The following is a 23910-nucleotide window of genomic DNA, read 5'->3' as shown; positions in this document are numbered from 1 at the left end:
CCAGTTGATTAGAAATTCTGTCTCTCACCATGAGCTTTTAAAATGACATACTATATAAAATAAATAGTTTTCTTTAAGATTCTTGTCAAAACTAAGAAATTAGGCAGTGCAGGTGTAAAGTATTTTTGTCCATACAAGACATCCACAATATTTTCTCAGTGTCTAGTAATGCTGTGTTTGCTCTATAGAATTTTATTTAGGAGTTCATCTCCATGTCCAAATGTTCATTGAATCAATGAAAAGAAATTTACAGGTCAGCAAAACTGTCTCCGCTGATATATCACCGTGTAGCAAATGAGTCTGTGGAGTCTGGAGGAGTAGATATTTGTAGTGGCTTTTTTCTTCCTACTTTAGAAGGCAGTTCTGTAGGAGGTAGGTTCCCCTTGCTGGAGGAGAAAGGACAAGGTCTGGACCTTAAATGTGATAGGCTCATGTTTGTTATGAAAGATGAGTGACTTCATGAATGAAACAGTTAATGACTAGTATGAACAGTATAAACTTAGGAGTCTGAGAAACCAAAAACCTCATTAAAGAGCTGAGCGAGTACATGATACTCTTTGCCTTATGTAACAGTAGGTTCTGAAGAAGGACTTTTGACTGGTTTTGGTTTTATTTTATTTTTTCCCCTCCCCCCACCAATGATTTTATTTTCATACAGTTTATTATAAGCAAACTCAGTTAAGGTGAAATGCTCTAAGGAAACTAATTGATTCAACTAGATCTTTACAAGGCAAAACTCAGTAATATTCATGATCTTTCAAAAACAATGCTGCCTGTTTTGGAGACCTGAAATCAATTGCCGTCTTTCTGAAAATAGTTGACTTGATGTTGAAGAAGAATTCTGCTTGGTCTGTTGGCCACTTTTGCCATGTGGATGAAAAAGAAGCAACTGCGAGTGAAGTTACAGGTTTAAAACTTTTTTTCCTCAGCTGCCTCTTCTTTTCATTCCTAAATACCATGTTCATTACTTTAAGTGAAAGATGCACTTACTGGTATTCAGTATGGTAATCATTAAAAGATTTCTCATAGGGAGTTTGTATTTAAATGGTTAATTATCCTGTTTCCTATGCTTTTTTGTCTTGGCCTATATAGAAATTTTTTTAAGCATTACACTTTCTAAATGGAATATTTTAGTAGTCTTATGTGCTAATATTTGCATTCATCTTATAATTCATCTTCTGTTTTACATAGAGTAATAATGCAGTATTTTTCTAAGGCATTATAAGATATGCTTTCAAATATGCTTATTTAAAGCGGTAGTAGTCTTGAACTCTTGCATTAAACTTTTTTGTTTTCTGGTGCTTTTATAAACCCAGTTTTATTGTCATTATGCACTCCATGTTTCATTTTTCATTTAGCAAGTCTGTAATTTTCACTTGATGAGATTGCTTTTTTACCTTGAAAAATGTATAACTATATGGTTACCTCTTCTTGAATCTGCATGCATTTTTAAACAAGACTTCTTCGCAGAATAAAATGTTCTTCTATTTCTTGGACAGGGTTATTCTGAAAACTTTCGGACCATATTCACTTCTGTAAACTCCTATTTGAAGTGGTTTCAAAACATCTTTCAATAGATGTTCAATAGATCCAAAATGTTTAATTCTCTTTATTTTTTCAGCAATATTGACTGTAATGGGGGTAGAAAATGATGTAAATTTAAGTTGGTTTACTTATAATGTAGTCACGTGGTTTGGTGAAGATGCTACTTTGTTTATTGAATAACTACAATGCAGTAGTCTGGCTTCTGTGTTGATCCAATCAACTGGCTGAATTACATGTAAATACTTTGTAGCAGATATTATGCTATTCTGAACTTTCCAACTTTTTTGGCACAATTTTTCAAAAGGTGGTATTCGCTTTCAGTAAAAAACAGTGCAGTTTCAAGGCTGCAGTGTTATGTCCTTCCCTCCCCTTTCCCCTCTCTTCCCCCCTCCCCCCCCCCCCCCGGAATAGCCAAGCAGATATTTGGTTTTAGCTTTTTGAATTTGTCTTGTTACACTGCATTTCTTTTCTGAGCTCATAGTTCAATACAATGGCTTTTTTTTTTTTAAAGTAATTGAATGTGTAGTTTTAAATTAGCTCTTTTTGATTTAAAAACTATGAACATATTGAAATAGTGCATTTTTTTAAATGCCTAATATATGGTTTCACATATCATCACAGCATTGTATAAATTGGAAATAGTATTCAGTAATTATTTCTCTGCACTGATTTTGTAAAATGATTTGGTAGTTTTGAAATGCAAAGGAAGTGATAAACCCCCAGTAATTTCTCCTAAATATTCCATAAAAGGCTTTAAACAATAGTAACTTACTAAAAATTATGTATTTTTTTGTATTAGTTGCAAAGAGCAATTGTGTGAAGTTTTTAAAGAACTGTATTCTTTCTAGTCTCTGTATTTTCAAGGTTCAGAACTGAATTTGTCCCTTTTTAGCAGTGCTAAGCAGTCTTTCATATGCATACTAAATATAAATTTTTCTGCTTATATAAAAGGTAAAAGACTGTATTCAAGTCGAAAATGGGACGTCTACTGTGCCAGTGCAACAGTAATAAAGGAATTAAATAATAAAAGTTGAATCTGTGCCAGGTTTATGCCTTCGTCTATATCTCTATTTTATCTGTTTCTGGTTGCCCTCCCCTGTTTTTGTTTGTACTACTTTTCCTTTTGGTATTTGTCTTTAGTCTCTATGCTGCTATATCGCAGACCTACGCAGGCTACATGGATCTCTTAAGAGATTCTAACACAAGTCTGTCAAACAGTTTCTTCTGAAGCTGCACACAAACGATATGCATCCTAGCAGTAAATGAGATGGAGCATCCCAACTGTTTCTCAATGTTTTTTAACTGGCTGCAGCAAAATTATAGTCTCTTGTATGTTCTCCTGTTCTAAGCTGTATTGTTGGTTATTGCGCTTAAACCTTCATCTCGCTTTAGGCTTTTAGCACCTAGTCCATTGGTATGAAAATAAAAGCTTTAAGTCTTTAATAGGGACTCATCAGGTCAGGAGCTTAGACTGAATCAATGAACTTTCTTGGGGCAACCAAGAATTCTGTCCCCATGAGAAAGAAGGGCTCACGCATAGTTAGTTCTTCAGACTACTTTTAACTTTCAGCACTGGTGGGGAAAAAAAGTTGGGAGAATTCATTCTTGGGATCTGATGCCACATCATCAGCTGCTCCAGTGATTGTGAAGAACTGGCGTGTAACTAATAATGCAGCACTATTAATTGTTGCCCATTGATATAGGCCAATGCCTATCTGTAGCGCAATGCATTTAGGTCCAGTGCATTATTACTTCCTTCGTTACGGGTTCTTGCTGTGTGATAGACCTCTACAAAACCTTTCTTCACTTCTGCAGCAGAGCTCAGATTTCCCAGTGTTAAATTTTCATCTAATGCTTTTCCCCCCCTCCCCCCATGACTGCTGGTTTTCTCCAAAGTTTTCTTTTGTGACAGAGCTAATGTCATTGATTTAAAAAAAAAAAAAAAAAAAAAAATTTCTCTGCTTTGTCAACCAAGAAATCTCAAAGCACTAATCTAGATTTCAGTGACTCTACCGTGGAACAGCATCTCTTGCTGTAGAACTCCCTTTATGTGAAATCTTCCTGGAGCTTTCAACAAGATTTCTTTTCTAGGATGGCTGCCACTCTTCTTGGTCTGTCGGACGGATCAGCAACAAAATACATGCTGACATCTTTACGCAAAGGTCACGCAGATGTACATTTCCTACCCTATGTGTGCTGCCATTTGGGCACAATATACAGTGCCAATTTGATGTCCAAAGCTATTACAGTCTTAAATTATGGTTTTAAACATTGCTTATTTCAAGTCCAGAAGTAGATTTGTCTGCTGGGCTTGCCTCACTGGGCAGTGGGCATATACTACAGTAACAACTGTCAAATGCAGTTTAGTAGCTTACGTTTCATCTGTGCATGCAACAGCTGCATGGTTTTAGTCATTTCAATATCTCCTTAAAAGGATGGCAGATTACTGAATGTTTTTTTAGAACTGATTTTTTAGAGAGGAGAATCAAGCAGTATATGATTTCTCTTCAATTAATCTATAATTAAATTGCTGTGACTATATATAAGCAAAAATACTTACGACTCTGAAGGACGCTAAAGGCTGCTCTATCATAAATATAAATGTTCAGACCATACATAACCAGTTCTTTCTGAAACAGCTGAATATTGTTTTAAATTCCTCTTTGTTCAAGTTCTTTGTGTACTATAATCAGCACTACAAGACTTAAACTACCTGGCTTCATCTAAATCTACACTGAAGGAAAAGAAGCTTAAAGGATTAGATCACTTTGGTAGAAAAACATATTTGTTGACTGCTTTTATCATGTTGATAAGCAAGCTGTCATGCCTTGCTAGTCAAATAGAACTTTTTGGGATATCACAAGCTTCCTATGCATCTTCAAGCAGTTCCTGTCAGTCTGTTTTGGTGTACCTAGCTGCCAGAATAATTCTTCAGCCTACTCTAGTTGCACTGGATGCAAAACATCAGTTAAAAAATTTCTTGTAACGTAGTTCTGACTACATCATTTCCCGCCCTAAAGTCAATTTTGAAGGTTCATGTTCTGTTTCGCCCTGAGGATTCATTCTTGAGTTCTAGTTTCCCCATCCTTCCACAACTGCTGATGCAATTGGTTGGGGGACTGGAACTGTAATCCAGACTAGTGAAGTGAACAGGCATTAAACGTCATCTTTCTTCTCTGCTGCCCCCCCCCCCTTTTTTTTTTTTTAATAGGAGTGTGTGTGTTTGTTTTACTTTGGGATGGGGAAGAGGTTTTAACATGCATGTAAGATTCAATTTTTGGTCCTGTTCTTAGAGTGCAACCTTGCACTCGTTGAACTGCCATAGCAAAGGGGGCAGCAGTAAGCAGCCAGTGGGAGGGAGAGTTGGAGGACTACTTAAACAAGCTCTTGTCTCTGTAGAGAAGATATGCTAGACAACCAACTCAAGCTACTGTATAAGGAGAACCAACTGACAGCCATATCTTTCCCTTTCAACAGATAAAGATGTATGTAGCTTGAAGTCTAAAGAAACTGTAAACACATCAGAAATCTTGAGTTCAGCATGTGGTCTTTGGGGTTTTGTACCTATCCTTTAGAAATTTTTTTTTGTTTCATTTGTCTAAAATTCATTATCTTTACTAGTGAGGCTTCATGAACTGTAAGAGACACAAAGGGGTATGTGTGTGTGTTTGTTTTTTTTCCTTTTCTCTTCTGCAGCTTGTTGTGATGAGGAGGGATTTCTCGTCTAATTAAAGCAAGCTATTGGTTAAAAAACACAGTGTTTAAAAATTATTTTGAAAGGCTACATTATCAAAAGAGAAAGAGTTCTTATATTTGAACTGTGAATCTTGTCCGGAGACATCAAACAATTTCGTAATCAAGAGTTTCATAATCAAGAGCTGGCAGAATCTCTTTCAGCGTATTTTATTATGTTAACACATACCATATTTTATTTGCCGCTTCCAGAAAAGCAACGGAGGTCCACGTGACCATCTTTGACACACAGGCTGTGATTTCTGTTGCACTTCTGAGCTCTCATGAATGTAATGTTGCTCAGAGGAGTACTTTTAGTGTGCTGGATAACTTTACTTCTAGAAAGTGAAAAACTCAAGCCCTAGAGGACAGTAAGGCAGCAGTTTTTACATAATGAGACAGGGAAGGTTGAGACAAAGCTTTGTCAAGAAATGATTCTTTCAGGGAAGTGATGCACTTATTCACGTTGCCCTTGGTGTGCTTCATTTGCCAAGGGAAATCAATCTAGCAGACCGTGAGAGCAGGAAAATGCTACCATTAGCACAAATGGGTTTTGAAAAACTAAGTTTAATATCAGCTATTTCAGAATTGAGAAGTTCTTCAGTAGGTCTGTATGAACTATGAGAGAAGGAAATGAAAATTTATTTTCTTAATGAGAAATAAGTCTGGTACCCACACCAAGTACTGCTGTGATGCTATGAATAGATGGTCTGCAGCGCAGCTTTCTATTCTGTTGATTCTAATCTTCCTTCAGAAGATAGTACACAGCAGAGTATAAATGTTTCTCTTAATTCCAGTATAGCTCTATTTGGTTCTTGTTTGGGGTTCTTTAGATTGGTTTGTTGAGTTGTTCTTTTGCCTGTTTACATCTTGCGTGTGATCCATTCATGACGTCTTCCATTTTTAAGACCTATATTATGTTTCTGAGAAATTTAACTTTTACGCGTTTTCTTCTCTGTGACTAATGGCCTTAGAACTACTATAGTGGCATAGTGGCATTGTGGCAGAGTTGGTTAGCGGTAGGCCAGAATGCTGCGGATAATGCAAAATGGAAGTCTGTGTCATCTGGGGTATATGCATGTGTTGTTCTTCTTGAGGGAGGGAGAGGCTTTTCAGTGTGGCACTGGTTCTTCACTTTGATACAGTTGTTTTTGCTTTGGGGATTTTTTTTTTGTTTAATCCGGGATCATCTCTTAATTAAAGTTCAGTCAGTAATACCTACTTACTAATCCAAAGTGCATCAGCTTTACATCACTTCACTTTTTACACATTCTTTGAAGGGCTTATGTCAAATGTATCAATCTTACAGGAAATTTCACCTTCTTGGGATGTGAGCTTAGTGACAACCTTCATCTAAGGATTCTCTTGTAAACTTGTCCTGCGTTAGGTAGATCACACTAACCACCAATTAAAGCAGCTAAGGTAATTACACGGAAAATGTCAGGAATGGAAAGAAGCTTAAGGATCTAAGTATTGCTTAAGATACCTGCTTGTGTTACCACGCATGCCGTACCAGCGGTGAGTGCCAGTCCTCCGAAACATCTGAACAAAGCAAGTTTAGTTGTAGTTTAGGTTCTTTTTTTTTTTATTTGTTCTTTTGGCTGTTAGTGTTTTCCTCCATTTCATCTATTTTTCTTCTTTTACTTTTTCTCCCCTTAATAGGTGTGTGGTTTTTGTCCTTCCTTTCTGCTCAGAGCTTCCTTATTCACTGATACGTATCCATCATTTTTCTTCCTCTGAGGTTTGAGGGAGGGTGTGTGTGTGTGAAATTTTTGCTGCCAATGAGACAGCAAGTTCCTCCCTCTTTTAAGCTTTTCTGATAGATGCAATGGCAGAACGGATTGGAAATAGAATACTATCAGTGGCATACAGTCTGCTGGTGGCTCTGAGAGAATTCACAATAGTTGTATCATTTGGGGGGGGTCTAGAGTGCAGGAATTTCTGTCACAAGGAGAAACTGTGAGTTTTCTGAATACGCATGAAAGAAGCTGAAGACTTCATGGGTCTGAAAAGTCCTGCATGGCTGAAAGTACAGAAGAAAAATATTGAGATATTTAAGAGAGACTGCATGCTAATTATTAGAAATAAAAATATCTTTTTATGTCTTTGATTATAGAATAGGTAAGTTTACTGTATTAAATGGAAACAGTTGCTAGAATCATGACAATCTGACACATTCAGTAAGTTGCAATGATAGTGCAAATAGAACAAGTCTTCACTAGACAAAGTGTGTTCACAGTATTGTAGAAAGAATAAATAAGTAACCTATGGGTCATGCAATTCTAAACTGGTATGTCGGAAAATCTAACTTACGATGCTTGTAATGTTTTTAATGTTGCATGATAGGTGTGGTTCAAAGGCAGAAGATTACTAATTCTAAGTAGGATTACTTTAATATGAAACGTATTAAAGACTTCTTTTTTTAGCGTCTAGCGTCAGAACGTTCAATATACATAATCACATTCATGTAACGTTTTGTGGTCTGCAGGTTGGGAATCCTCGTGTTGAGCTCACTCTTTCTGAACTTCAAGATATGGCTGCCCGACAACAGCAGCAGATTGAAAATCAACAGCAAATGTTGGTTGCTAAGGTAATAACGTTAGCAGCAAACAGAATATAGTGATCATAATAAATGCAGTTTTCCATCAACATATGCAAACCTAACTTTATCGCTACAGAAAAATGCACTAATTCATTACATGTAAGCTAAAGAAAGAGGAGAAATCCGTAGTTTTAACAAGTTTATCTTAAATTAGACAATATAAAACATGTCAGTTTAATATTATAAGAATCTATGTCAAGCCAACAGAATTACGTGTCTTTATAGAAATTTTGGTAGATTTTGTTTCTGTTGTGAGGCTCTGTGTTAGACCAGGCTTAATTCTATGCTCATACTTAGGAATTTATTCACTTCAGTATAGTAACAGCGGAGTGAGATGAGAATATGCCCATGCTGCATATATTTATACGTTTTGTTTCCATAGTGTATGAGGTGTAAGATTCCGGATATTTTCGGATCTGGGAGTGGAGTTGATGTTTTTAATGTTATTGTAGGTGTTGTAGAATATAGTATGCATTAGATGCTTGGAGTTTAACATGATATTTTTAAAAGGAATCAATCTAACAATTCTGTTGTTCTTTTGGATGGAAATAATATAGAAGAAAGAAGCACCACCTTTGTGCTATTCAAAACTGGAATATTATCTTACGTTAGGTCAGCTTGTCTGAAACAGACTACGGGGCATATTTTGTCTTCTTTGGGAAACTGGGTAACAGTGTTGGAAGCCCGTTTTGCAACAGCTGGGAAAGTGTTACTAGCAGCAGAAAACATGCTGGAGGAAGCTTCACAGATGTGTTTGAGTGTTCAGGCTAGGATTGTTTGCACGTATGTGTGTAGATTTGATGCTTGGTCTGAAACTTTGAATCTTTGTGCTCTAAAACCCATTTGTTTATGTGTAAATTAATGTTAAGAGTTTCTCTAGGAGGGCTGATACGTGTTTTAACTAGACGAAGCCTTTTCTGATTTCTGGAAAGAAAAGTCACTAATCATAGTGATGGATTTTGATAAGTCAACTTTATTTTTAAATAAATGGGTAACAGGTGCCTTTTGTCTAAAACCTTGTTTTGCCAGGAACAACGTTTACGTTATCTGAAGCAGCAAGAACGTCGTCAGCAGCAGTCTGTTTCTGAGAGTGAAAAGCTTCAAAAACTTAAGGAACGAGTTGAAACCCAGGAGACAAAGCTGAAAAAAATCCGTGCCATGAGAGGACAAGTGGATTATAGCAAGATCATGAATGGCAATCTGTGTATGTGGAATTTTTAAGTAATTTATGTAGTTTAGTTTGCTATTCAGTGCATGACTAGCAAATAACAGTACGTACTGTAGCAGGATTTTAGATCGAATGCTTATTTTGTCTTACAGAGCCTTGTTTCTAGGAAATTTGTACATTAGGTAACTTTTTTGTTTTATGTGGTCAGCTATAAGGTTAGAATAAGTGGTCGGAGTAACTATTAGGAAATATTTTTAACTGTTTGCAAATTCCCAATGCATTATAAATTTATGTAATTTATATATTGCATGTATATGCTAGATTTAAAACTAATCTGTTATACTTGTCAATATCTGTAGAACTAAAAAACTAGCAGGTAAACTGTATTTTTGCTTGATTTTTTTTTTCTTATTGTTATTTTGTTGATTATAGCAACTGAAATTGAGCATATCAGTGCCATGTTCCAGGAAAAGCAGCAAGAGCTACAGGCTGCAGTGTTAAAAGTGGATCAACTTACTCAGCAACTGGAGGACTTAAGGAAAGGAAAACTGAATGGGTTTCAGTCTTATAATGGACAAATGACAGGACCTGCAGCAGTAGAATTAAAAAAATTATATCAAGAGCTACAGGTAAGTAACTGAGAGATGCTATTTAAACTCTATTTGTAGATTAACTGAAGTAATATTACTGCCCTCATGTTGTTAGGGCAATTGATTCTGGGACATCCCGTAAAGTGGGTATATTGGAGTGTTGTTAATGTGTAAGGTCAAAGTATGTAATCCTCACAAAAGAGAGTTTCATTAGCTTTTGGAGTCCCTTTATGAAATATCCTTATGCCTAGATGCTTCAGATCAGTTGCTGTATATTGGATGGATTCTGCATACACGTTTGTGAGTGTCCACTTGCTTCTTAGGAAATACTTTTTTTCGTTGTTTTCTTTTTAAGACTTGTTCTTGGTTGTAAATGCTAATTTGACTGGTTATGTCAAAGTACAGATTTAGAGACTCAGAACATAGCTGGTCTACTTTGCTCCAGGTTTTTTAACACCATGTTAAAAATAAATTTGACAGCAGATAAAATGAAATAACTATCGTAACAACTGCATTTTTTTAAGATTCGTAACAGGCTTAACCAGGAGCAGAACTCGAAGCTTCAGCAGCAGAAAGAACTCTTAAACAAACGTAATATGGAGGTGGCTATGATGGACAAGCGAATCAATGAGCTGCGTGAACGCCTGTACAAGAAAAAAGTTGAGGCACGTCAAAAAGAAAACATTCCTGTAAGATAAACTGTTAAAAGGGCCACGCTTTAGTTTTTCAAGAGCCTATAAAAACTACATAAAGTGTCACTTTCCTCCAGCTCAGTAATACAACTTCACCTAAAGAACCTACTTTAAGAATAGCAGACTCTTAAAAAATATTTTAAGGTTTTCCTTAGACGTCAGAAAACTCTTAGACAAAATGTCCTTCCTTTTATTTTTCTTTATGGTACAGACTATGCTGTATTAAGAGATATAGCAGTTTATATTTGTAGGAAGGAAAGGCTAATAATGGGCTGGTGCTTCAGAGCATCTATTAAGTTTGGGTTATTTATAAAATAGTAATCTTCCAATGTGAACATTTTAACTTCCATTCCTGGAGCAGAAAAGTGATATAAATGTAAATGGTCTGTGAAGTTAAGTCATAATAGTTGTCTGGGACTTTAAACAGAAATCAGTTGCACAGTAGACCATTTGTCTAAGGATTAGAGAGAGCACTCCCATACGTATTCCCAGCTGGAGGTAACACTTTTTAAAAAAAAAAAAAAAAAAAAAGCTATTTGATCATTTAAGAACTCATTTTAGCCCACTTGCCTGAGAAGAGGCAATGAAAAGAGACCTTGCACAGAAAAAAAGTTTTCTTCATGAAACTTATGTGCCGTGGCTGAGAACTTTAACTTTTGAGGTTGTTTATTTTAGGGAATGAAATTTGTCCTTCTACTTCATGTTTTTGTAGAAGCACGGAGTACGGTCATTTAATTATTATGGTAACTTAGTGACAGTGCATGCTTCCAGATAATTAAATTTAAACTTCCCATTCGTGCATAACAGATGCCTAGATTAGATGGAAGTTCACATATTTTGATTTGTCTGTTTTTAGTTGAACCGTATTAATGGAACTTCATCACCTCAGTCATCCTTGAGTGCTTCAGGAAGGGTGGCAGCAGTGGGACCTTATATCCAAGTTCCAAGTGCTAGCACTTACGCTGTACCAGTAGATCCGGTTAAACCACAGTCTCTCACCATTGCTTCTAGCTCAACGCATGGAAGATCAAAATCTGGTAAGCACTTAAGTGCAGCGTTTATTAATATGCTCTGTTTGGAACCGAGCGGTAAGGAAAAGGAGATTACCCTGTGTCAGGATAATCTCTGTACTAGAGGCAAGTTTTAGATATGTTGATATTATTCTGTGAATTGGACACTAGCCATTTGATATGGAGCATTTTTGCCTCTTTCCATGAATTTTTCCTAGGATACTGTGAATATTGTCTCTGTAATTTTGCTAGCTGGTACACCACCAAAAAGGAACACATGCTTCTTCACAGATTCCAAGTCCTATCTTTAACAGCGTTTCCATTGGTTTGAGTGTTTCCATGTAATAATGGAATCAACTTTGAGGCAAACTATATTATAAACGACTGTTTATATTATGTTGCCTTTTCTTTAGTAAAACAAAGCTATTGAACTAGTAAAAACAGTACCACTTCTCAGAAGGAGACTCCAGAGAGGACAATTGGTGGCTCCAGCATAGACTATTTAGAAGTATTTCTGAGTTGGGGTAACCTTAATGTGTTCATGCTGTTTAACTGTTTCTGTCTTCATTAGTGAAGGAGCCCCTTCAGAACACTGGCCATACCTTGCTCTCTGGAATTGGCTCCTATATCACCCATAATTAAAAATTCCATCTGTTTTGTAAAATAGAAATTACCGTTTTTTATTTACATCGGAGACTGAAGGCGGCAGGTCATGCCATTTGTGCCTTGAGTTTTTTTCTAGCAAAGCTCAGTTGTCTGCTCAGTTTATCAGTAAGCGTCTTAGCAAAAACAGAACGCTAAAGAAGTGGCTGTAAGGACGAACCTGCTTAGTATAGGTTAAAATGCACAGTCCCGTGGATCTGACCATAGGGCTTGGTTTAGGTGTTCTTCTAGGACAGATTTAAAAATGGGATAAAGGATGACCACCAGAGCAAAGCTGCTGCAAATTTCACACATTTTCCGGTACTTAAAACTGAATATTCCAGCTGAGCTGGCAGAATTCTTCCAAATGGGGAAGAAGAGATGGAGGGAGGACTGCTGAACGTTTCTGTAGGATAGACCCTAACAATTTAGTAAGGTCTCTGAAGGATATGTCATCAGTCCTGCTTATTCTATATGAGCAAATACTTGCCCAAAGTTTAATTTTCAGATAGAAAATTTAAGCTAGTACCCAAGTTTTGCCTGTGTCCTGTTCTTGTAGATGCATTTGAGATGTGTAGTTCTAGTACTCCAGTACGTAATCTACCAGTCTTTTTGAAAGAACAGGGGAAAAAAACAAACAAACAAACAAACACAGTCCAGGGTCAGGAAGCAAAACCATCCAAATGGAGCTGGGGGGGAAAAAAAAAAGTTTGTGTTTGATATGAGTGATATGATACTACCTTAAGTCAAACATACAAACCCCATCACTGTGTTTTTACAGGAAAAATCTTAAGAGTATAGAATGCCTTAATTGTAGGGTAAAATGGCAGATTTGGTTTTGGACATGTGGATTCCTCTTCCACATATAGGAAAGGGCAGTTCATAACTTTGAAATTCACAGACCAAAAATAATTCATTATTTTGTAAATATCAACCTTAGAAGATATATTTGCTCACATCTAGAACTATCTCAAGAGATTACTCTGTATGAGAACTTTTGATTTTATAAAAGGGATTATTCTACCTTCACACTGAATTTATGTTTATTAATCTGAACATATTTGAAGAAAAACCCTCGAAAGAGATCTATGTGAGGAGAAGTTTATCTACTTGGAGAAAGAAAAACAATTTCGAGGATTTTTTTTTTCAACTGTCATGCTTTTATTTCTCATTGTCTGAGTTTTCCTGTTCTAATGTCTCCATTGTCATTGTTACAATTTTTCCACCACTTTTTTTCTTTCTTTTTCTGTGTAACTGGATCTGCCTTGGTGTGTCCGGTAGAGACAGACTTTGGGTGTGTGAAAAAATCTCCAGACACCTGGAAGGTTTCTGATTTAGACATAATAGTGGATCCTATTCTGTCACCTCCCACTTCTCTTCAGTCTGCTGTTCACAATGTCATCCGCCTGGCACCTACTGTCTTTGACACCCAACACTGTGAGTCCATAGAAGATCTTTGGCTAGCTAAGAACTCAGTTTTTAATATGGTCCTCTGAGCTCTTGCATACAGATGCATATTAAACAGCATCTTTAGAACTTGTGCTGTGTTCTGGTATGCAGTAGATGCTGTTGAAATGTAAAATTGTTCAGAAGTTGCTTTTCTCCTTTGAGGGAAACAGACTTGCAGCAAATTCATCCCTGGAGTACTACAGTAGACCTACACTAAGAATGAATTTTCGTCGCTGAAAAACCCTGAGAAAGGAATTACTAGAAATTTTGTGCTAATCATCAAAGCATTTTTTAGGATAACTCAGATTAAATATAATAAATACCGGTTTAGTTTGAGTTATTTTCTGTGAGAGTTTGAGAGTTTTCACGATACGTTGGCCCAGATTTGGGATAAAAACTGACTTTGGCCAAGTCGATAGCAGGAATCTTTTTGACTTCAGTAGGTCCAAAATGTTATACTTGTTTTGTGCTTTAGTTGCTACAGTAACCATCTAGGATCCAAATCTATGAAAATATTTAGGTGCAATCAGAGAAAGTATACAAAAACCTTTTTATGTGTATGTCTTTCCTCACTGCCTTATTTACGTAAGCGCAAAACGAATTGGTGAGAGATGAAATACACTGGCTGTTAGGTAGTCTTACAAGCGACAAGAAGGTACATTTGTAGGACTAAGGTTAAGAGTAGGGGCTCATTAGGGCTTGTCAGAAGGGTGTTGTCATTAGATGGATATGAGCGTCTGGGACCTGTTCAGTCTAACAAAAGATAAGCAAAAGGCAGAAGCTGTTTGGTTGCCTCCTTGTAGCACCCATCGCACCAGCTTCTGGCACCATATGCTGCAGTTGCAGATTGCAACAGCAGCTTATTTAAGCACATGACATTCAGCCCGGGTTATGGGAATACATAAAAGGTGCACCCATACAGAACGCATGACACTTAGCAGGTCTGCCGGAGCGTAATATGAAGGACACAAAGATGGGAACAGTTAATGCTCTGATGTTTACAAAAGTAGAATGAAATGGAGAAGTTGGAGAGGGAGTCTGAATTTATTTCCAACATGTCGCCTCAGAATTCAGGGATGACCAGGCTAATATTTGGAACTCTCAGGATTACAAAAAGTTTTTGTTTAACTGTCTATCTAGTAGAAGACTGTGTTTATATATGCAGGTAAGAGAATTAAGTATTTTAGGATTTTTGCTGGTGTTTCTGTAAGCTAAGCTTATGAGTAAAGATGCTTCATGTTTTGTATGAATCGGTTGTAACGGCTAGTATTGCTCTTCAAAAATAGAAATAGAAATTTTACTGAACCGTAACCTCACTAGAATTATGGAACGTCCTGTGTATTTTGTACAGTGAATGTTAATTCGATGCATACTTGGAAAACTTGCTATTATTTAGAGCTAGAGTGTTTACACGTTCATCTCTTTTGGTCTTGCTCCTGTTAACCAGATAACTAAAAACAAACAAAGAAACAAAAAATAGGATGTCCACTTCTTGGATGTTGCCAGTACTAAGGTGGGCCTCTTCACACCTCTTTCTTGGCCGTTTGCAACTGTGACTGCATACTATGTTCTCAATGTAAAATAAACAAGTGTTGACCCTATTTCAATGACCAGCCACAAAAATATTCTTGCTTCAAAGTCATCCTCTCTCAGAATTCAACCACAGTTGATCTGAATTTGAAAGGTTAATACAATACTGTGGCAAGGAATGGTCTGCACATATGTATTTCAGAAATAATTAGTAGAGCAGATCATATGCAGAGGTATAACTTTGTATTTTTTGCTCCCTCAAAAGCAAGCTTATAAATAGGTTTATGAGCTAATAGACTGAATTTGTGCTCATATTGAAAACATTAATTGTCAAGAAATCTTCAGGTTGTCACTTCTGGGGAAGAAAAAAAGGGGATACTCAGTAAAAGAGGATAAGGCTTTTGGAAGGAGAGTAGAGTGCTGATGTGAAATTCACTATAATTAGAATATTCTTGTGCAGCTTATTCTTAGATTAACTTTTATAGTAGACAGAGAATGGCAAATAATTCTAGAAATAGTCTTGCCGATCGTGTTTTCTATGGGGTTTAAAATTGAAATGAAAAGAGAAGCTTTTCCAGAAAGTACCTGTTTTTTATTTGATCTCATGTTACTTTGGGGTCTTGAAATCTCAATAAATCTTCCCTTTTTCCCCACAATACGCTTCATTTTATTTGTCATCCTCCAGTAAAGTTAGTTATCTGTTACATGCCATCTGTATTAAGCTTAAGAGCTCCACTAAGATCATTACAGAGCAGTAGGGAAGGAGAAAACCGCCTCTGGCAGATCAAAGCCTTTGGATCTAGCCAAGGATCTATCTAGTTACTATAAAGCAGTTCTGATTATCAGGCCTTTTAAATTGCTTACTTAGAAATAGAAAGTAGATAGTCTCCTCCAGTTAAAGTAACATATCAAAGCATCTAGCCATTCATTAAGGGTTTGTTGCCTCAGTTTACGTGCAGCTATGCATGATATTTTTGCACACGGTGCAGATGAAAGCTCATGACTTGTATCTTGATGTTGTCAAGTCATGTTAATGCCTTGAAATTGTCAGCTGACTTTGTACGTTTCTGTAAAATTAAATCTCTGAGGCAATGCTGATCAGGTAAGCATGTTGAGGAAAAACAAAAGGTAAGTTAAAAGCCAGTTCCAGCAAAGAAATGTATGGTTTTGTTCCACCACATTGTTCAAATGACTTTTTACTTCCTGATATGATTCAATTAATCTAGTAACAATAGTTTAAATTTGGAATAAGTCTACTCAGAGCTTATATAGAATTAACATTTAGCGTATTTTGACAGTGTTTCTGGATAGTACCAAAAGAAATATTTTGACTGGAGTTTCTATAAGGATTTTTCTTCTGAACCTAACTTTAAGTTTGCCTTTTAACAGCAGAATGTGCAACCCTTACTCCAAATTTTTAACCTTTTTTTTTTTGATTTAGCTAGTTTGTAATACAGTTTAAATATCACAGGCTAATGAACTGTGTATTATATGCAGTGATTGAGCTTTCAGTATTGATTTCTGAATCAGACATTAATGAGGATTTATCTCATTCCTGGAATCAAATTCATCCTGTTGTAACCTAAACTATTCTACTTCGTATGTTATTTTGCTTGTTTATGATGATGATGTGAATTATCTTAAATATAATTTTTTTTTTCTATTTTCAAGCAAATGACGGAAATTGGCCAATACTTAAACAGAGTTCAACTCCTGTGGTAAAACCCCCTCAGATCTCCAACACAGACTGGAAAGAATCAAGCATGGATACTGCTTTAAAACAAGGAACTATATCCAGCCAGCCTTTGCCAACTTCAGCATTAGGAAGTACTGATAAGCTGGTGCGTTTCATTTATGCTGTATTTATAAATCTAGTTTACTGAAATTGTGAACCTTTGGGTTTTGTAGCCAAACTCACTTCAGATATTTACACATTTTATTTTCCTGCTGATAATTATTAAAAGCATCACAAATAAAATTGCCATTATATTCCTCCTTTTTATTTCTGCTCCTGGACATTAGAAATTTTTTTTTCCAACTTCAGTGGTTTGTATGTGTTCCTATTCTGTTGTATCACTGGTCTCCCCCTTTCCCTCTTTGCTTTTCCTAATCATCTTCCCCACCCTCCTCTTTTTTCTTTTTCAGTTTGTTGTTACTGTTTTACTTGGCATAGATTACCACTTTTTCAACATGTGCTCTTTTTCTCACAAAAATCTTTTTTAAAAAAAAAAAAAGTCATTAAATCCATCATTCAGAGAGCCCATCCCTGCTTGAACAGGGAGGTTGGACTAGATGATCTCCAGAGGTCCCTTCCAACCTAAACGATTCTGTGATTCTGTGATCCGTGCTGTATATCTGCACTGTTGTTCTTGTACTTTATGAATTCTTTAAGACTGTTATCTTTAACAAATAAGGACCTTGTCTTTAATTTGTTTTGGTAAAGTGTCACTGTTACGATGCTATCTATTATCAAATATATTATCGAATAAGTACTGAGATCCAGAACCTAAAGCTAGTAATTCAGGTTTAGAAAGTAGGCAAATAGTTTTTTATTCATATTAATGAATAAATGAAGATACTTTAACACATTGGCCCCTGTCTATGACATATGACAATGTCTTGTGATAAATTCAGGTAGAGTCATGTCTAGTGATGAAGGAACACAAATTGTATACATTAACTCCTTCACTGGCACATAAGATTAATAGTTTGCTTTGTTCAGTGTGAAATATTCTTGCTCACAAGTATTTATTTGATGAAATAGCGTACCTAATTTTTCATATGCTAGTTTTATTGTTCTTACATAGGCTCTAGATCTGGGGAAGGTGCCACCAACAGTTCCTGGTGTAAGCAAGCAGTTGCCTCAAAACTACGGGACCTATCCAAGTCCAGTTCCCTTAGGAACAGGTTCTACAAATTCTCTGGAAAGAAGGAAGGATGGCAGTCTACCCAGACCTGGCACCAGTATAACAAATCGACAAAGACCTGTTCCGCTTCCAACGGCTAGCAATATACACCAGCCCAGTTCTTCACAACAGATCCAACAGAGAATTTCTGTACCTCCCAGCCCTACATATCAGCCGTCTGGTCCCCCCTTGTTTCCAGGAGGAGATGGCAGGCCAGAACTCCCTTTGACTGTGGCTATCAGACCTTTTCTAGCTGATAAAGGATCAAGACCTCAGTCTCCCAGAAAAGGACCACAGACAGTGAACTCCAGTTCTATCTACTCAATGTATCTTCAGCAAGCAACACCACCAAAGAACTATCAACAAGCTGTGTACAATACATTAAATAAGTCAGTAAAAGCAGGTAGAGTATATTTTGCCTTTTTTTCCCCCCTTTGAAATAGACTGTTATTTGTTAGGCCTCATTTAATTTCTGTTCTGTATCAGTATAAAACACTTGTTGCTTGCAAATCTCATCTAAATTTGTGAGAAGAGGAAGGATATTTTTATGTATGCAGCATGGCAGCAAAATGATCCCATTTATTTTTGGAGTGATAGATAAGCATATATTCAGTTACCTTTTATTTAGAGCAAGATGCTGTTAGAACAATAGACAATATAATCTGGGTACTCTACATATACTTTCAGAAATAAATTTTAAAAAGTTGTCTAGAGAGGTTTCCTCCTCTTACTATTTCCTCTTGAAAGAGTAAATACATTCTGGGCATTACTTATTGCCATTTGTAATTGTAAGAAGCATTGCCATCAATAACAGATGAGTATTTATTCCTGTTTTGATGGACTCGTAACATAATTCATTTGATTTTTTCTCTATTTTTTATATATTAGGTTTGAACAAGTAGCAACAGAGACGCATGCAGTTTATTTGCAGATATTTTTATTGGGTAATTTCACAACAGTTCTTCACTGTTTTCCTTCTTTCTTTTCTTCAGTTTATGGGAAACCTGTCTTACAGTCTGGTTCAACTTCCCCCTCGCCGTTGCCGTTCCTTCATGGTTCTTTGCCTGCGCAGACTTCTTCGCAGCCACAATCTCAGCCTCAGACTGAGCTCTCTGAAAAAGATCAGGAGCTGGAAAATGTTCCACCATCCAGTGAAAATAGTAATGTGGAAAACATTCCTCGTCCTCTCAGTCCTACTAAGCTTACACCTATTGTACATTCACCCCTACGATATCAAAGCGATGCTGACCTTGAAGCTCTGAGAAGAAAATTGGCCAATGCTCCTAGACCATTAAAGAAGCGTAGTTCTATCACTGAACCAGAAGGCCCAAGTGGACCAAATATACAAAAATTACTGTATCAGCGCTTTAATACGCTTGCTGGAGGAATAGAAAGTGCCCCTTTTTATCAGCCAAGCAATCCGCAGGACTTTATAGGTATCTTAGCAGATGTTGATAATGGTAACGCTAGTACCAATGGCAATATTGAGGAACCCATTTCTGTGCAACCTACAGTTCCTCTTCCTGATGAGCCACCACCTTCATCAGATGCCAATGATAATGAATTACCTTCTCCTGCTATTGAGGAACTGATAAGCACTGAAACCACAAATCAAACATCTGAGACAACTGAAGATAACAACAACAATCCTGCCATAGTTCCTTCTATTGAACCATCATCCACTCCCACACCTGAGGTCAGTTCTCCAGTAGATGATGAAGCTCCTTTGCCACCGGCTCTTCCTCCTCCACTTCCTCCAGTAAGTGACCAAAAAAAAGACAGTTATATGAACTTTAGAATTAGCTCTGTGTTTAAGCATCACTGGAAGATGATGAGATTTTGCTAAATGGTATGCTGCACTCTAAGCTTTATGAAACTAAAAAGAAAACCAAGAGAGCACCAAGGAAGATTCTTACACGTTAGTTTCTTTACAAGTGTGGTGGTTTAATATGGAAAATATGCACACAGGCAACAGAAGATTGTGTATATATGTTAGGCTACAGAACAAATTTTGGGATATACTCCTATTGTAGAACTAATTCTGATATCTGAGATAACCATTAAAAATTTTTCATTTCCCCAGGACTGCATATAACTATTCTGTTCTGCTATGACTATTTGTACGAGCCTATAAGTAAGTTACTGCAGTGCGGCTTTTTAATTTGCAAACAAACTGAAAGAACTACTCTGGGAGAAAGAAGTGAATTCCTCTCAGTAGAGATGTGAGACCAGAGTAGACAACGCTACCAGCAACGCAGCTGACTTGTTTTAGCAGAAGGGTTTTTCTAATTGTCTCATAATTTGAATTACTTTCAATGTTTCTCCTCTTGCTGCACCAAAAACTTTTAAATACTAGTTCGCTTTGTCATTACCAAAATCTACAGCATATGGAGGATTGAAAGTGGGGAGAAAAATTAATTTTTAGTGGTTAACATTTTTCAATTTAACATTGATTTCAGAGACTATCTCTACTTTTTGATTCATGTAAAGCTATTATAAATTCTTCAGCAAAATCCTCAGATTCCTACTGCAGTTTGATTGTGGTGCGCACTTGGCCTTGTATGCGTTTCCTGTGAGCACAAGTGTCCAGGATACTTCCTGAAGAACAGAATATGTTAGTAATGGATATTACTCATATTGTGAAAGGTTTATTTTCCAAAGTGAAACAGCCATACTAAACAGGAGTGTAAATGAAAACAGTTCTAACACAGCTACAGAATAAAGCACTACATTAATAACAGATTGTTTTTCTGGAAACTGGCAAAGACACACGTGAATGATGCAGAACATTCTCAAAACACATTTAAATGTGTTTAGATCTTGAGAACGCTTCTCCTAACAGCACCAGCTAGAATCTCACAAAAAATATTTTCATGTTCTGTAAACTTTTCTTTTCCACAGCAAAGTTCATGACTTTTTAGTTCTGACTTGCAATGAACACTTGCTAATTCAAGGCAGGAGTTCTTCTGAATAGAGATTGACACTCAGGCTTAATTGGGTCATGTTTCCTAGTCTAAGCAAAAGTTTTGATAGTGTCTCAGAAAATCCACGTTCAGCTCATGTTAAATACAATTTTAAGATTATAGTAGTCAGAAATTGTGGATTAAAGCACTTTGTCCCTTCTAATAACTACCTTTAAATAAAGCTGTCTAGAATATTTTGGCATGCTTTTTCATTTTTCAGCTGAATAAAATGTATTAAGGTATCAAGCCTTGTAGTAGACTTTATAGTAAGTGTTTGTGTAGCTCTAATTAACATTTAAGGAGGGTGGGACTTTTTTTTCTAGTTAGAAAGTGACTGAATGGTTTGTAATACTTATGCAACCTGAAATGATGCCTTCCAATTTTCACCTCCACTCAGACCAAACGTACCAACCTGAAGAAACCTAACTCAGAAAGAACTGGCCATGGTCTGAGGGTGAAGTTCAATCCATTAGCCCTCCTCCTAGATGCTTCCTTGGAGGGAGAATTTGATCTTGTGCAAAGAATCATATACGAGGTGAGCTTCTAAACAAAGGCAAATTCTTTCAATACTTTAAAAAAAAAAAAAAAAGGCTAATGAACTATTTCATATTTTCAATAGGTTGATGATCCCAGTAAACCCAATGATGAAGGAATTACACCTTTGCATAATGCAGTGTGTGCTGGTCATCACCACATTGTGAAGTTCCTGCTTGATTTTGGTGTAAATGTAAACGCAGCAGATAGTGATGGGTGGTAAGTGTCAAGATTTTTAACCTAGCATCTGAAAAAAGACCATTTTGATGCAAATTCAAAAACAAAATTCAGTGGAGACCTGTTTTGGGAACAGTTTCCTTCCCTTTTACCCACAGCAAATGAGCACTTTCTAATCTCTGGATGGTGACAAACTCAAATGCAAGGTTACGTTGTGTTGAACTCATGTGAAAGCACGTTTAAGCCATAAATTATACTATATTTTGCTTTTACTTAATAGTATAGTTGAATTTCTTGTCCACATGCCAAAATAATTAAACTGTAAATATCAAGTGACCAAAATTCATTTGTTTAAGAAGCTTCATCTTCATATAATCCATCCGCGGATTTTGGAGGGCATCTGAAAGCTTACCATGCTGATCAGTTCCTCCCTCATCTTGTTTTACCTTTCAAATTTCCTCATATTAGGGAATGGCCTTTTATATCCAGCAGCCTTGCAAGATATAAAACTTTACACTTTTGAAAACATCAGTGCTTGGCTTTAGTGGAGTCAGGAATCCACTCCAGGCTGTCTTGACAGGTTTTGCACAATGCATAAACTATAATCGATAAGAAGACAATTTCCTTTAAAAAATGTATTAAATATTAATATAGACAGACTAAACTTCATATCGCAAGACAAAATAGTTGGGATTCCTGGAACATTTTTTCTGATGTCTTCATTTCTGCTTTACTTCAGGACACCTTTGCATTGTGCTGCTTCTTGCAATAGTGTTCATCTCTGTAAGCTACTTGTTGAATCTGGGGCAGCAATTTTTGCTTCAACTATAAGTGATATAGAAACTGCTGCAGACAAGTGTGAAGAGATGGAAGAAGGTTACATTCAGTGTTCCCAGTTCTTGTATGGTAAGTTGTGATGCATGTCACAAACCTTTTTAGCTTTTCTAAAATTCAGCCCTTTTCTATCCCACAGTATGCTATCCTTCTGTTCTGTATGAAATATTTTATTATCTTCTACTTAGGCCCTTGACTTGAAGATATTGCCCTTTACCTGTACTTTCAAAATGCTAATAACAAAATAGCCTTTTGGTTATTACATAGCTTATATTGCTTCCTTTCTTTGAGTTATTTCACAGGCTCTTTCTAATGTTAAATTTTTTTAAGATGAATTTGGCTTAATGTCAATGAATGGTCCCATTGAGAGGTTTAGACAGTGAGTTGTCAAGTATCTTGATACAGATACTGCAACTTCCAGATGCACACATTTCTAGCAGATCACATGAAGAAACATGTATACTTTACGAATAATTAACTTGCAGAATGTATAAGTCTCCAAGTTACCAAGATATATTTTACCAAAACAAAAAAAAAAAACCTTTGATGCAGCCGACAGATTTTTCACTTTGCATCAGAGAAGGATGTAAGCTTTGTTAAGACTTTACGAACATGACATTGTGCACGTTTTCAGAAGCTTCAAGTGTTACTATGTAAAGTGTTCTGCAGAAAGTAGGCCTATGAGGAACACCAGAACAGCTCTATAAAGCTGCTTTGCTGAAACATATGTAAAACTATTTTGTCCTTATTTGAGTAAGATCACTAAGTTTATATTGCATATACAATAAAAGGAAAAATCTCATGCTGTAGATCAAATATTCTGCAAGATGTGGTTTTATCATGCAGTTCAATTTCTGAGAGTGTTTCATTGTAGAAGTGCTGAAATTGTTTGTGGAATCTTATTAATACGAGACTAATATATTCAGGTCACAGCATCCACACTAAAAATCCCAGAGGGAAAAACAGGATATTTACCATTTACTACGCGCTCTAATTTTCTGTTAACAGGAGTGCAGGAGAAGTTGGGAGTTATGAATAAAGGAGTAGTGTATGCTCTGTGGGACTATGAAGCCCAGAATAATGATGAGTTGTCGTTCCACGAGGGTGATGCCATTACTATTCTACGACGCAAGGATGACAACGAAACAGAGTGGTGGTGGGCCCGCCTCAATGATAAAGAAGGCTATGTGCCTAAAAATCTGCTTGGGGTAAGTTCTTTTTAGGTTACCTTCTCCCTTCTACTTTTTACTTCCTCCTGAAGTAGGAACACAGACGGACCGTTGGCCAGAACCCATCGGTGCATCATCTTGATACACTACTATGAAGTGGTGCACAGCAGGTTGTCCTTTCAGGCCTCTGTGGTGTTATTGTAAACAGAAAGGAGAGGCTGTGATTAGCCCACCTTTTAATTCAGTAACTTTAGTGTACTTAATATATTTTCAGCTTTAATCTTTAGTAAGAGTTTTCCTTTGTTTAAAAAAATAGGGTCCCTATATGAAGCGTGGTGGCTCTATTAAGCAGCCCTAAGGTTTGGCC

General features: G+C 36.6%; 1 protein-coding gene across 9 annotated transcripts in view; it reads left to right on the top strand.

Moving 5' to 3' along the window:
* PPP1R13B (protein phosphatase 1 regulatory subunit 13B) overlaps positions 1–23910 on the top strand; it is a 72983-nt gene that overhangs the window by 46269 nt on the left and 2804 nt on the right. For 5 of the 9 annotated variants that reach the window (XM_068947193.1, XM_068947194.1, XM_068947195.1 and 2 more), the window contains 12 exons: positions 7766–7867; positions 8909–9083; positions 9480–9676; positions 10162–10326; positions 11186–11366; positions 16632–16801; positions 17768–18269; positions 18859–19625; positions 21227–21364; positions 21449–21582; positions 22280–22446; positions 23383–23582. In XM_068947193.1, the coding sequence (XP_068803294.1) occupies positions 7766–7867; positions 8909–9083; positions 9480–9676; positions 10162–10326; positions 11186–11366; positions 16632–16801; positions 17768–18269; positions 18859–19625; positions 21227–21364; positions 21449–21582; positions 22280–22446; positions 23383–23582 (2898 nt within the window). The remainder of the gene's footprint in view (positions 1–7765; positions 7868–8908; positions 9084–9479; positions 9677–10161; positions 10327–11185; positions 11367–16631; positions 16802–17767; positions 18270–18858; positions 19626–21226; positions 21365–21448; positions 21583–22279; positions 22447–23382; positions 23583–23910) is intronic. The other 4 variants (XM_068947199.1, XM_068947196.1, XM_068947197.1 and 1 more) reach the window with 1 other exon arrangement.

Source organism: Struthio camelus, chromosome 5 (genome assembly GCF_040807025.1).
Source record: "Struthio camelus isolate bStrCam1 chromosome 5, bStrCam1.hap1, whole genome shotgun sequence".
NCBI classification, from domain to species: Eukaryota; Metazoa; Chordata; class Aves; order Struthioniformes; family Struthionidae; genus Struthio; species Struthio camelus.
This window is presented reverse-complemented; position numbering and strand designations above follow the sequence as displayed.